Consider the following 14,597-nt stretch of genomic DNA (forward strand, 5'->3'; position numbering starts at 1 on the left):
TTTCAAAAAATAATATAAATATAATACATGCAAGAATCTCAAAAAAATATATCTTACTTAAATTTAATAGTGAGAGATAAACACAAATCCGTGTAATTAGAGGAGGTTTACTTCTAATTTTTTTGAACTCCACGTGTCAGAATCTAATAAGACCCACAACTGTGAAAATAATTTTGATAAAATTGGGTTTTATACTTAGCATTAAACCTGAGATACCAGACGAAGGGAAAATCAATCCCCGCGTCCGGGCAACTAAAGCAAGCTTTTAAGGACCTCGTGGGCTGAGGGGTTGAGGGGTCCGCTAATTTCGGCGGTGGGATGACAGTTTAGAGGCATTCGTGGGGTTGAATAACAGCTATAAAGGTCGAGCCAGCGGTCCTCAACGAGGTGGAATAATTTGTACCACCGCATATAAAGAAATAAGCCAAACCAACGAACCATAGAGAGGAAAAGCTCGTAGAATCTAAAAGGAGAAACTGATTGATTAGATTGTGCAGAGGCGAAGGTCACTCATCGCGGGTCTGTCCAAAATATAATGATTGATGCAACCTAAGTCTTGGTAAGTACTTCTGTACACATTTCTCCTCCGGGTCTATGTATTTCACTGATTTCCAAGTGCCTGTATGTATTTCTCGCAAGGGCCTCTGTGTTTCGAATTTCAATGATTGGTAAGCCCCTCTTTATGTATATGGCATTCGGGTCCATGCGTTTCAATGATTGGTAAGGGCCCCTTTATGCGTTTGTCGCCTGGGTTTTGTAGTCTGGGTTTGTGTTTCAATGTTTCTTCTTTGAAATGAATGATTAAGTCCGCGCACAGAATCAGTTTATGTTCAATATTTGTGCTTCACATCTCGAGAGTCTTTTTTTGGGGAATTCCTGCAAACAGGCATGAAACGACTAACTCAAGGCCATCAAACTGATTTATAGATTCATTCTCCCTGTAAAGTTATTGCACGAGTTTGACATCCTGACCTATTTTGTTTTGAGGGATTGATCTCTGTTTGTCAAATACCACAAGTTAGAATGAACTAATGGAATTTTATAGTTGACATGTTCAGCCACAGAATCGAAATATTAAAGCCTAGCACCCCTTGGTTTTGATTTAAGTCTGATTAAATTCGATGTTTGATTCTAAGAGAAGAAGTCTTACAGAGTCACAGACCAGGTTGGTATCAAAGGTTGTGAAAGAAAGAAAACTAGTCCAAGTCCACATTGTAATTCTAGGCTTGCTCATTCGTCTGATTTAGGCTGTGACATTGTCCGGTGGTTTTTTGCTTCATCTCATCTTCCTGATTTTGACTTCCTGTTGTCTTGCAGAGGCTGACATTATACATAATTAGTTCTCGGCCCTAGGAGAACAGCGCGCACGGGGTGCAAACATCTTTAAATAGAAGAATTTTCTGATATTGAATCAAATTTAAATGAGAATGGGTGATCGGAATGTTATAGAACTGGAGCAAGGATGGACTCATATGCGCAAAGGTATTGCAAAGTTAAAGAACATCTTGGAAGGAATACCAGAACAGCCATTCACTTCAGATGAATATGCAATACTTTATACGTATCCTTTGGAATTAATTTCTACACCTTCTTTATCTAATTCTTTATTGTAATTTCGATATTTAAATCTTTTAACTTCTTTCTGGAATGAAAGAGTCTTAACCTTTATTACAGAACTATCTATAATATGTGCACACAGAAATTCCCATTTGACTACTCACAACAGCTCTATGAGAGATACAAAGAGGCTTTTGTGGAATACATTAACTCATTGGTAAGTGAGTTTTATATCTGTGCTTATGTTAATATGACTTTACAGGCAATATTCAATGTGATTATTCTTATTGTTAGTCTACATTCCTGTCTCATTGATAAAGGGGAATAATCTATCGAATTAATGTATAAAGTTCAAGAGGAACTTGTCAGTGCGTGAACTTATGTGCCTAAGTAATTTAGAAACCTGTGTAGTTTAGTCAACCTTAGTCCGACATTAGGGGTAGCAAATAACAGTACACATCATTAGGTAGCTCGGATGTAGGCTAAACATCGTCATTATACTGAATCCCTGTTTCTGATATACTTTACGTGGTTACCATGCCACGCAATCATAGTTTTTCCAGCTCCACTGATATCAAATTAGTGAAATGAGAATTTATGTTAGTATACTGATGGGTGCAAGTTATGGAATATAGTACTGCTGATACAGAATATCATGTAACGCATTCAACATTCTGGCTACCTGTTTTGTAAATTCTGGAAATAAACTCTTTCTCATTGCAGCATACTTGGAATACTTGAGCACTTCGAAAGTTTTTTTGATAACCATATTTTGTATACAAAGTTGGGCATTTTATTAGATGCCGCCAAATTCTAGTGCAATATTTATACCAATCATTGGTGAGTTATAGGGTTTGCCATCATGATCACACGTGAACCTGCAGCAAAATGTGAGGAGCATAGAGAAGAATGTGTGGAAGAAAAACACACACATGTCCAACAATATGGAAGAAAACATATATGCAATTGATACATAAATGGCTCAAAGTAGAGTTTATGTCAGAAGAGGAGTTAGAGGGAGATTGGAAGAGGGGGAGGTGAGCATAAAGAAAATAAAATAAAATGAACACTCGAGGAGAAGAACAGATTTAGGACAAATGCTGGAATCTAAGGAACCTAATCAAAGGAATAATATCTGGTTTATAGTGAGTTTTAGTGAGCATTTGACAGTATTTTGAGGTAGAAGTTGTAAGATTGGGGTAAAAGCAAAGTATAACTTGCTGTAGAGATTGTTTGCAAGAATTATTGAGAATGCTACAGATATTTGTGCTTTGTTAGTAGGATACAAAATCAAAATAAAATGATGGATAGGAACATATAATAATCTATTTGATGGAATTTGTGACTCTGCGAGTCTAGGCAAATACTTAAAGCCGAATATTATCTACTGCCAAACTCCTGGAGTTCTACTGCAGAAAGCTTAGCAACAGCATTAACCTCTTCTGTAACACACTATTAGGTGACAAATCTCTATGAAATTTGTCTAACTTTCTAAGCTCTGTAATCATTCTGACTGGTCATTGAATAGCAGACTATATTGATTGCTATTCCATACTAGTACATACAATGAAACCTGGTTGTTGTCTCATTCAAAATACCCTCACCACAGTTTTTTCTGAATTTCTGCATACAACTGGACTCTTTACTTCTTTCTTTCCTTACAATTTCTGCATACAATTGGAGTCCATTTTTTCTTTTCTTTTTTTGGCCTTCCTCTGGTACCCACCCTTTGAACATCTTTTTCCTTACTTTTGCTACTGATAGTTCACAGTGTACAGACATGCCAATCCATTGGTATGTGTAGCTTGAATCCCCATCCCACTTTATCACTCCATTATAATACAGTATGATCTTTTATGGTTGTTTCTCTTCAGGTTCTCGAATGAGGTAGCCATTGTCCTCTGCCAGTTTTTACACCTTTATTAGCCTTTTTTTCTCTCCTTGTGATAACTTTTGATTATCCAAATCAGACCATTATCCAGTGACTTCACATGGAGGGAAGTGAAGTTAGAAAAAGGACTTTGGCATGCTTGCATTCTTCCCAGAATATAATCAGTATTTATTAGACAAAAGGTTGTCCCCAATCCATTTAAAATGAGCTTATTGGAAAGTGAATGTTGTCTGGGAAATGATTCTTAAATGCCATGCAATGTTTCATGCTCCAATGTGCAGTGCTTTCTGATCTCTTTATTATCCATGTTTCTTAGGTTTCTGGAAATTTGATAATTATGTTTTGGTTTCAACTTTCTTGGTGGTCTGCAATTTTAAAGGGAGTAGACAGGAAAATTAGATGAAAAATATAATTTCTTTTAATAAAAATGCACACTAGATGCTCAATAGTGACATTATTAATTGGCTTTGTTGTTTTATTTTCCTTCACATATGAGATATCTGCACCCTGCATTTGGTATAAATCTTAGTCAATATTATTTCTGAGGGGTCCATGTTGCCAGCTAGTTAAGTACCTTGGTTGTTTTACTTTAGGTGTTGCCCGTATTAAGGCAAAAACATGATGAGTTTATGTTGAGAGAACTTGTGAATCGGTGGAATAATCACAAGATAATGGTCCGTTGGCTGTCTCGCTTCTTTGAGTATTTGGATCGTTACTTCACCTCAAGACGTTCTCTTGCACGACTTCATGATGTTGGCCTTACCTGTTTCCGTGACCTGGTAATTATTTTCTTGTCCATAATGTTTTCATTTTTTTCCTTTTGCTAACTTTGCTTTTCCCAAAAGCATGTTCCCCCCCTAAATTTATGATGGCTAAAAATAAAAAAAATTGAATGTCTTTTACTTGCAGGTGTATCAGGAACTGAAGACTACTGTAAGAGATGCAGTGATTTCACTGGTATGTTTTCAATCTTGGCCAAAATGGACAAACAACAGTAAGTGGTACTGGTTGACAACTCATTTTTTTATTTACCATATGATTTGATAACATTATATGTTGGCCTGTCTGTCTTAGATTGATCGGGAACGTGAGGGAGAACAAATAGATTGCGCTCTTCTGAAAAATGTTTTGGGCATCTTTGTTGAGCTTGGGATGGGTAACATGGAATGCTATGAGAATGACTTTGAATCAGCCATGTTGGAAGACACTGCTGCATACTACTCTCGGAAGGCTGCTTCATGGATTCTGGAAGATTCATGTCCAGATTATATGCAAAAGGTCTTACCTAATTCTGGTTGTTGTCATGCAAATCTATATGTTGAAATTTGAGCTTTAAACTAAAGTAAGAAAAAACATCTTTTTACAGGCTGAAGAATGTTTGAAGCGAGAGAAAGAAAGAGTTAGTCATTATTTACATCAAGACAGCGATCAAAAGTTATTGGGGGTAAGATTCCATTTGTAATAGTTATTGTGTATATGTAACTTGCAGTTTAATCTTTCACAGTTCATTTTTTGATTGTATTTTTTGTATATTTCTGTGTAGAGGGTAGAACATGAGCTCCTTTCCCAATATGAAAATCAGCTTTTGGAGAAGGAGCATTCAGGTTGTCATTCCTTGCTACAAGATGGGAAGGTGTGAATTTGATTTGTGGCTCCGAAGTGTGCAATTATAAAGTCTTTTTCTAGTATGGTAATTTCTAATGAACATTGTGAACTGAAAGTGAGTATTCACTGCAGATGGATGATCTTTCGAGGATGTTTAGGTTGTTCTGTAGGATACCCAAAGGTCTGGAACCGATAGCCCATTTTTTTAAACAGGTACCTTATTGCTTTGCTTTCCTACTTGTTGCAAGATTTCACTCTTTTTAGAACTGGCAAGGATGTTTTGAAAGAACAGGACATTTTTTCAGAAAATTCAATTATTTTGACAATTTTCTATGCCTTGCAGCATGTTACTGATGAGGGAACAACACTTGTTAAACAAGCAGAAGATGCAGCAAGCAATAAGAAGGTGAACATATTTTAACAGTACTATGGAATTAACACCCAATTAGATGCAGATGAGGGATACAAATTTTGTAGGCTGTTATTTCTTTTCATGTGTCGCTTTCTAGTTGCATGGGAATTTTGAAAACATCTTCAGCAGTTATTATTTGATTATGCTGACCAGAAGGCTTTGTGATGCAGTCAGAGAAAAGGGATATTGTTGGTCCACTAGAGCAGGTATATACTTGTATTTTCTTAGTTTTTGTGGTAGAAGCCTATTTAAATTTTAAATTATATTTAAATTTCAGTACATTCATATGCACGGAAGAAAGTAAATGACTGAGTATTCAAACCCTAATTTAGAAATTTTCAGTGTTATCTGTAAAATATATTTTCTTCACACTGCTGCTGAGCCCCGACTCCTATTTGGTTAGGTTTGTGTTTTTTTTACAGTCCCATTAATGTTAATGGCTTTTACAGTGAGAATAATTTGCATTAAACAATTATGATTATCGAAATTCAGTAGTATAACAGGAATTTAAGCTTAATAACCTTAATATCTTTACATTAAAGTTAATGATGTTTGAATCCTGTTCCCATGTGGCCCCATCCTGCAATATTGACCTCCCTGACCTTTTTCTGTACCCTGTTCTATCTCCTGTCCATATATCAAACTCCTTACTCCTTTTTGACTCCATCCTGATGCAACTGTCACAACAGGTGACTCACCATGCAGATGGCCCTACCTCTCAGGAGATGGGTTTTGTGATGGCTGCTTTCACAAGTTTCTCCACTAGAAATTGAAATTGTTAAAGGGAAGATTAAGGCTTTCTCACTCACTGAGGTTTTGGAGCCAAAACCAATGAAGAACATCATGAGTGGCCCAAAAATCTAAGAATAGTCCTCCCCCCATTATGTCCCATTTGGACACCCCTCATACTATTGTGATATTATCTACTTTAAGGGGTTTGTGAACTCTTATATTTCCTGCCTTAGCTGGTCCCACCTTCTCCATTTCTCATCCCTCTAGACAACTAGGACCAAGTATGTGCATATATCTAAGGTCATCTAGAAGTTTTCTCTTTGATGCCTAACTGCACACCATTAAGTACCTTGCTGTTTCCCTAAACTCAACATCCTCTCTATGAATTGCTGGAATGTGGAGTATAAACTCCCCTATAGATACCTTTATTTGATCTTTCATGTCATCTCCCTTCCATTCCTCACATTCAAAAAGATTATGGGTGTCCCCGGTTGTAAAATGTGTGAATATCTGTCCATAAGTGGATGTGGGCTTGGTGGTCTCCTCAAGCACTGTATTTAGTTTCTTGCTTCTGCATTGTAGATTTATTTTAGTCATGCTTGCTAAGGTTTTCCTTTGTCATGAGTATTGGTTTTGGATTAATTGGAGAATGTTCTTATTGGTGATGCAACCTCTACGCACTGCCATGGTTCATTTGACCAAGACTCCAGCTGCAATAGTAGGGGCTTCATGTTCAGTTTCACTGCTTTTAGCTTCTACAGAGTTACTCAATTGGAAAATCATCTCTCTCCCCTCATTCTGCCTTCGTTCTAAATACAACATGCCTTCACATCATTTATACTGTTCAAGGTTTTAGCACTTCTATTGTGCATCTTTTAGCTATGTTCATTGCTTCTTTTGATGAGGAGCACTAGGCGCTACTTTTTGACTCCCACTATGTACTGACATTTATTGTAGAGTTCCGTTGACATTAATAAAATTATCTAACCTTACCTTATTTATGGGACCAAAGTAGGTGGTCATGGAAGTAAGAGTTGTGATTAAGTAACCAAAAGCAAGGTCAAAATAGTCTTAATAGGGCAGAGATTGTAATGAAATCTAGTTTCTGGCTTAACATAATTCACCAATATCTGCTTCTCCTTGAACCTCTTTGCATCTATTAGCTCTTTGTTTCCTTGTGAGCCCTCTCCAATAGGTCTCTTTACAAAGGCTTGTGGCACCGGGAGAACTTATTGTCAGTCTAGTCACTAGGCATGTATTTTAACAATCTAAATTTTAAAGGGTCCTTTTTCCAGTTTTGAGTTTTTGTGTGTGGATTTCTTCACCAAATGGCCCCTGTGATAGACTAACACCCCACGGAATAGTCACACATCTGGTTCTTGTGAGGTGAAAATGAATAAACTCCAGAAATTTCTGGACAAGTAGTGGCTTTAAAGCCTTTGGTTCTAGTGTGTATTGGTCGTCTTCATACAAAATGTTCATTTATTTGAATCTTCTTATATCGAAAGAGTAATTATTCAGCTTCAATCCAAACAAGCTAACACTGTTTCATGGTAAATATTACTTTGAGTTTGCAGACATTTGTCAAAAAGTTACTTTTATATTATCTTTTATTTCTGTTTGCAGACATTTGTGTGGGAGGTTATTGAATTGCATGACAAGTACTTGCAGTATGTCAGTATGTGCTTTGTGAACCATTCTCTTTTCCACAAGGTCTGTATCTTTATATTCATTCACTCTTATTCTCTATGTTGGTTATTCTTTAAGCATATTTCTCAATTTACTAACTTCTGCAGGCATTAAAAGAAGCATTTGAGGTATTTTGCAACAAAGGAGTAGCAGGAAGCACAAGTGCAGAATTATTGGCTACCTTTTGTGACAACATATTGAAAAAGGGTAGCAGTGAAAAATTAAGTGATGAAGATATTGAAGAGACACTTGAGAAGGTGGCTTCTGCTTTTCATTTGGGATTGCTGCAATTATAAAATTACCTAGCCTACTTGAGTGCTGATATTATTATTCATAAATACTACAGGTTGTAAAGCTTCTTGCATACATTGGTGATAAAGATCTATATTCAGAATTTTATAGGTATGTTTCTTTATATCCTCCTTTCCAAAAACCTATTTCCTAAATACACTGGCTGTATGTCTCTACGAGGAAGATCATATCAACCTTTTTCTGAGCACTTGATGATTGAAATTGTTCCCATTTTTTTAGCCTTTGTTGTGAGAAAACTGAGGAATGGACTGCATATTATTTGTTGTTTTTTACTTTACTATATTTAAATGTGTTACCAGCTAAGGTTGGCTACCAATCTTTGATGGACAAACATTGAGTGAAAAAGTACATCATTTTATGATTGTAGGAAAAAACTAGCACGACGGCTTATTTTTGATAAAAGTGCAAATGATGAACATGAACGGAGTATCTTAACAAAATTGAAGCAACAATGTGGAGGCCAATTTACATCAAAGATGGAGGGAATGGTACGCAATGTGACTTGGTTAAATCTGTGGAATGTTTACAGCTTGTGTTATTGTAAATACCTTAATGCTCTTTGATTCATGGTCTTCTAATCTGTATATTACTTCTCAGCTTACTGATTTGACTTTGGCACGGGAGAACCAACCAAAGTTTCAAAAATATCTTGATGATAATGCACATGCACATCCTGGAATAGATTTGACTGTAACTGTCTTGACTACTGGATTTTGGCCCAGCTACAAGTCATTTGATCTCAATTTGCCTGCTGAGATGGTGAGTTGTGTTTCCTACTATTTCCAGAAAGGACATAGAAATAGAAGAATATGATAACAATCTGAAGTGTCTCGAAGTTGTTTTTGTGAATGTTTGAATCGTTCCATCAGGAGTAAATGACAGAATATAATTCATTTGTTACTGAATGGTTCAAGTATTTTACATAATTAAATAGGACTGGAAAGAAATTGTTACACATACTAGAAACATCATGTCAACTTTGAATCTCTAGATGTAGGGATTCCACATTTTTCTTGATGATATTAAGTCTAGGCAAACCCTGATTTGCTAGGTTCCTTATGTAACATTTCACTCCACATGTTCTTCCACGAGAAAGAAATGCCACAAGACCTATCATGCCCCAAAGATCTCTACCAAGGTCTAATTGTCCAAATTCCAAATCCACTTTCAAAAAGTACAGAACAAATAGTAGCTCCAAAAAGTGTGCTTCACCATCTCCAATTTTCTGCCAACACTATAAAGTCCATTTGACCAACCTGTTGAGTGGGATCTCCTTGAATTCTAGGCTCCGTGGAGGATCAACTAGCTGATAAAACTGCAACTTTGTTTTTCCAAGTGGGCTTCTATCTTTAAACCATTTTCCTATGTCCTAAAGCCTTTATTTCCTATTTGATGTTCAAAATTACAACATTTGAGATGCTTGGTTTAATAGGCATAATATGACAATGTCCTCGTCACAGTACCTGGATGATTTATCTACATCTCGAGTGTCAGTCCTTCCGTAACATATCTAATATTGAGTTGCATGTTGAACATGCTAAAGATATAGGAATATTGTGCCAGTTGCCAGTTGCCAGTTGCAAGGAAGTTTCTCCAGCCCACAGAAACACACAATGCCAGCTATCTAATATTATAGGAGAGGGCTGCTTAAGTGCAAAAGGTATTGCAATATATGGTCATATGTTGGGGAGTCTAAGAGAAATGAGGGCAAGAGTGTAACACAAAGCGTGTTAAATAATGATTGTTGGGTAAATTGCAAGCTTGTAGTTACACTCACCACCTTAAAGGTGTAGATCATCCATTAATAATGGAGGTCGAAGCATTGTTGGATAGCCTAGATGTTGAGGATCAGGCATGGGTTATTTGAGCCTTGTCATTTCTGTATTTATTGTTTTGTGTTGTGTATTTTATAGTAAAAGCCTGTGTAGTTTCATGATCCTCTGTCAACCATTGTATTTTTATGTAGCTTATTAATGAGAAATCATTCATTCACCTATTTGAACTAGTTTCTAATTCATTGCTTGCGATGTGTACATTTGAATTATTTGATGGCACCTATTATGAATGCATTTGATGCTTGTGCTGTTGTTGAAATTGCGCTGTACTGTTGAGCCATCTCTGAAGGTTATCACCCTGCGTGCTGCCCTTTGTTTGCAGGTAAAATGTGTAGAGGTATTTAAAGAATTCTATCAGACACAAACTAAACATCGAAAGCTTACATGGATATACTCCTTAGGAACGTGCCATCTTTCTGGCAATTTTAATGCCAGATCGGTGGAGCTTATTGTGACAACGTATCAGGTAAACTTATTCTTCTCTTGCATTGATAGTTTTCATGTTTTCTATTCTTTTATTTGTTACTATCCACTTTAGATGTTATTGATCACATTTATGGATCTTGATGAAGCACTGGCAGATTAGTGGTTTTAGGAATTTTAAAATAGTTTGCATTTTGTTTTAACATTGTCCTTGTTTTGAATAATCTATTTTGTATTTCTATATTCCTTTCGAATGTGGACAATTACTTTTTAACCATGTTTGCATTTTGGTGATGCAATGATGACTGTTAATACCCGTGGAAGAAGCCAGTGAACATCTAATATATCTAAAAGTAGTAAATTTGGTTTCCTAGCCTTTTGGAATTGACTGTTCATAGTGTCGATTTGTTTATTAATGGAATATATGGTGATGTGTACTGTTCAGGGAGCTGCATTATTGCTTTTCAATAATGCAGAGAGATTGAGCTATTCAGAAATCAAATCACAGCTGAATTTGTCCGATGAAGATATTATTAGATTGCTACATTCACTTGCGTGTTTAAAACACAAAATCCTGATTAAGGAGCCAAATACAAAGTCTGTCACACAGTCTGATTACTTTGACTTTAATGCAAATTTTACTGACAAATCAAGAAAGATTAAGGTATGAACTAAGAACAAATTTTATTTATTTATTTTTCATGTGGATCTTGTAACATTAAAAGATCACTTGATAATAGTGTTTTTACTGAATTGTAGATTCCTCTTCCTCCTGTGGATGAGAAGAAGAAGATAATTGAGGACGTGGACAAAGATAGACGTTATGCAATTGATGCTTGTATTGTTCGAATCATGAAGAGTAGGAAAGTTTTGGCCCACGCACAGTTAGTAACAGAGTGCGTTGAGCAACTTGGACGAATGTTCAAGGTAATAATATAAAATGGTTGATCTATTTCGTCATAACTCAAATAAAGGAATATTGCAAGTTTCATTTCGTATTACTCTTGTCACGAACTAATGAACTCTTGTCTGGCAGCCTGATTTTAAAGCAATCAAAAAGCGGATCGAAGATTTGATCACAAGGGAATACTTGGAGCGTGACAAAAACAACCCTAACATGTTCAGATATCTAGCCTGAAAACCCTTAAACTGAACCAGTGGGTGATTGGCTTTGTAAAATAACCTGCCTTGCCCAAAATTACATGAAGCTGAATTCCAAATTTTATGTATTCTTTAACTTTGTTGGTTTCCTTTAGAGCTGTTAGATTACATTTAGCATATATGATTCCGAGCATATGTGGGCATCCGAACTTGTTTTCAATTTCCGATGTCTTCAAGAGCTTACTCGAGGATTTGGCTAAAATTTCTTAATCTTGGCTCATATTAAATAATGGCATCAAGGAAAGTCTGGTATAGAAGGGCTCTTCCACGGTTCAAGAAGTGGCAGAATTTGGCTATTTTTCTTTCTGTGGACTCGTGTAATCACGCAATTTATTTGAATCTAAACAAAGAATTGGCAGAGGCCTGGTTGATTCGATGATTAGGTTTCTTGTTGGATATCTGATTGCATGGATAATATATGAACAAAGGTGATCTTCACAATAAAATGACAATTTGTTAAATGAATTCTATCATGGTTAACTGAAAGATCAAATTTTTACTCATTCAAAATGTTTAAAACATTTAGACAGTATTGCAAACATTTACTTTTGATAAGCCATGCATTCTGACATAGTATATTTTGATATTTGTCAAAGGATTGTGCAAAATCAAGTGAACCGCATATAATAAAAGAAATATAATATGACTTGTAGTTCTAGGTATAGCATAATTATCATTATCATTGTTAGGAGTGCTGTAATGGTAATTAACCTTTTGTACTCAAATCGAGGGAAAAGTAACCTTGTGAACAACTTAGCAGCAATTGCTGCGAGTTCAACCTCGTGTCCAACTTGTTAGCCACAATGTTAAAAAAGAAAAAGTCGTTCTAAGAGAAATAAAATGGTATAGAATTATATAGAAGAGTCCCTAAGCTAGCTCATAGTATCAGGAGTATTAGAAGATATTGAGTCTATATAAAGTATATTCAATGGAAGCATATTAACAAATTCCAGTTCCAGTTGATTCAGTATGCCAATTTATCATAAAATAAGAAAACTACTGTAAATCTTTTTCATCTGGCATCTTGTTATTCTTCTTGGTTCTTAATATATTTGGAACAAGCTACTTGGTATTGTAACTTGCTATCATTTAGAAAATACATATAGCCACAACCTTCCTTGTTTGTTTGTTTGCTTGCTAAACATTAATTTCAACAACTACAGTAATAATTGCTACATATTTAATTGGCATAATCTTAATGGGATTGTATGGTTAAGCCTAGATAAAATCATACTCACTAAGATGGCAAGGGCTTGTAAAACAAAAAATGCATGGATGATAATCTTCACATAAAATACTTTGCATGACACTTCTTACACCTTATTAATATGTTAATATGGACAACTTAAGACCCATTTTTCCAACATAGCCATACTGATATAAGAATATTTTATATAGTATATTTTATGGAAAGCTTTATTTGCACACACACGTTCCTATGAGGAGATATATTCATATTTCATACTAGGAATATATATGTGTTTTTTGAAGATTAGATTTGGCAATGTATTCACATGTGAGAGTGAATATAGTTGGATGGCCATGAAATTAGTCATATAAAGTATTTCCCTTTGTTGCATTGCCTTAACATCAAATTATAGCTTGTATTCTTTTCCATGAGCTATAAGTAGCTTGTGTATAAAACTTCTGGATTTGAATTATTCTTATTGACACTCCAAAACTTGTGGAGCATATTTTTTGATGAGAAAATGTGTTTTTATGTTTTGTTTTTTTTAAACAAATTAAGATTAAACATAGTTGAAAGCTCGAGCGAACCAATGTTGAAGCTTGCATATAATCATTTTAAACGTGAAATTGTCTCATTAGTTTTTTGTTATGTAATTATTGAATCATTGTGCAATATTTTATTCTCATTTTACAAATTTGAAACTTGAAGGGAAACCAATCAGTACTAAATAAGATGGTCAGTTGTTTTAAATTTGATAGGATGTTGAAGGATTTTATACATTAGGGAATCAAGATCCAAAAACATTTATCCTCATGTTTTATCTACAATATTTACTCTACTAAGGGAAATAGGCCAATGTTTAGTAAAGGTTTAGTACCCTTCATTGTTTTCTTTGTATGAATGGGCTGGTATCGTTGGATTTTCTGCTTGATTTCTTCTCCATCCACCACCCAATTATGGTCTATTATATGGCTATGCGGTTACTTTTATATTATTTTGGGGTTGTGAGTGTAGGAGGCATACTACTAGTGTTATAGGAGCTTTATTAAAAAGCTAACTTCATTAAAAGTGGAAGTAAAAATTTAGAACAAGCATAGAACCTTCTATTTGAATGATCACATTGTTTGAATGTTTCCATATAATAAATATACGGATAAGGGGAAAAACCCAAATAATTGCACAAATATTTCTTTTAAAAAAACACACAATGGAATGAAATCATTCCCACTTTCTTGTATCTACATTAGTTGCAAGATCTTAGTGAATTTGAGACCAAGAAAGGAAGACATTTTAAGGCTCAAAAGGAGTTTTGCATGTTGTTGTAAGCCTTGGAAAACATCTTTTATTGAGATTGTTTGTAAGTCTAGCAATTATGCCCTTAAAACCACTATATACACGAGTCAAAGAAATAGACAAGAACAAACATTGAAAATTTCTAGGCCAAATCTTTCTTTGCATGTCATAAATTTTTATATATCCTTTTGGCCTCAAACTAAGGGGTTTCATCCAAATAACTGCTAATGGTTTTAAACCCATTCAAATAATAAAGGTTTTGCATGTTTTTGATGTTGTCCCTATACTTGAAGTAGTTGGTACCCTTTCATGTGTATTGGGGTTATTGCTTGACATAGTAGGGGTTGCTCATGCATTTTATATCAATATACTATCTATTTGTTAAGAAGCGTTTTTCGATACTATCTATTTTATATCAATATACTGTAATCAAATGTTTGTCCGATATCTTTCTTTTCTTGGGTTGTTTCAGTTTATGCATATATGTGATGACATACA

At 35.2% G+C, this 14,597-nt stretch overlaps 1 protein-coding gene across 3 annotated transcripts; it reads left to right on the forward strand.

Moving 5' to 3' along the window:
- Positions 1-219: 219 nt before the first annotated feature.
- LOC149232760 (cullin-1-like) lies at positions 220-11,993 on the forward strand. Of its 3 annotated transcripts, none has more exons than XM_089379503.1 (20): positions 220-559; positions 1,318-1,561; positions 1,675-1,774; positions 4,042-4,227; positions 4,358-4,405; positions 4,523-4,726; positions 4,815-4,892; positions 4,992-5,081; positions 5,186-5,266; positions 5,397-5,459; positions 5,636-5,671; positions 7,824-7,910; positions 7,994-8,143; positions 8,233-8,288; positions 8,566-8,686; positions 8,796-8,957; positions 10,356-10,499; positions 10,902-11,120; positions 11,216-11,383; positions 11,493-11,993. In XM_089379503.1, the coding sequence occupies exons 2-20, from the start codon at positions 1,422-1,424 to the stop codon at positions 11,592-11,594; spliced, it is 2,235 nt and encodes a 744-aa protein (XP_089235629.1). In that variant the 5' UTR covers positions 220-559; positions 1,318-1,421; the 3' UTR covers positions 11,595-11,993. The 3 variants fall into 3 exon arrangements, with proteins under 3 accessions (XP_089235629.1, XP_089235630.1, XP_089235631.1); XM_089379504.1 differs by lacking the exon at positions 220-559 and adding an exon at positions 562-668; XM_089379505.1 differs by lacking the exon at positions 220-559 and adding an exon at positions 632-720.
- The last annotated feature ends 2,604 nt before the right edge of the window (positions 11,994-14,597 follow it).

Source organism: Pinus tabuliformis, chromosome J, assembly GCF_031772625.1.
Source record: "Pinus tabuliformis cultivar Carrire ecotype Pingquan chromosome J, CPIR1, whole genome shotgun sequence".
In the NCBI taxonomy this organism is placed as follows: domain Eukaryota; kingdom Viridiplantae; phylum Streptophyta; class Pinopsida; order Pinales; family Pinaceae; genus Pinus; species Pinus tabuliformis.

Bases quoted from the DNA above. Each gene is read 5' to 3' on its own strand.
- LOC149232760 (XM_089379503.1), top strand. From the start codon at position 1,422: ATGAGAATGGGTGATCGGAATGTTATAGAACTGGAGCAAGGATGGACT. The intron at 5,267-5,396 runs GTACCTTATTGC...TATGCCTTGCAG, and splicing joins TAGCCCATTTTTTTAAACAG to CATGTTACTGATGAGGGAAC. The intron at 7,911-7,993 runs GTCTGTATCTTT...TAACTTCTGCAG, and splicing joins ACCATTCTCTTTTCCACAAG to GCATTAAAAGAAGCATTTGA.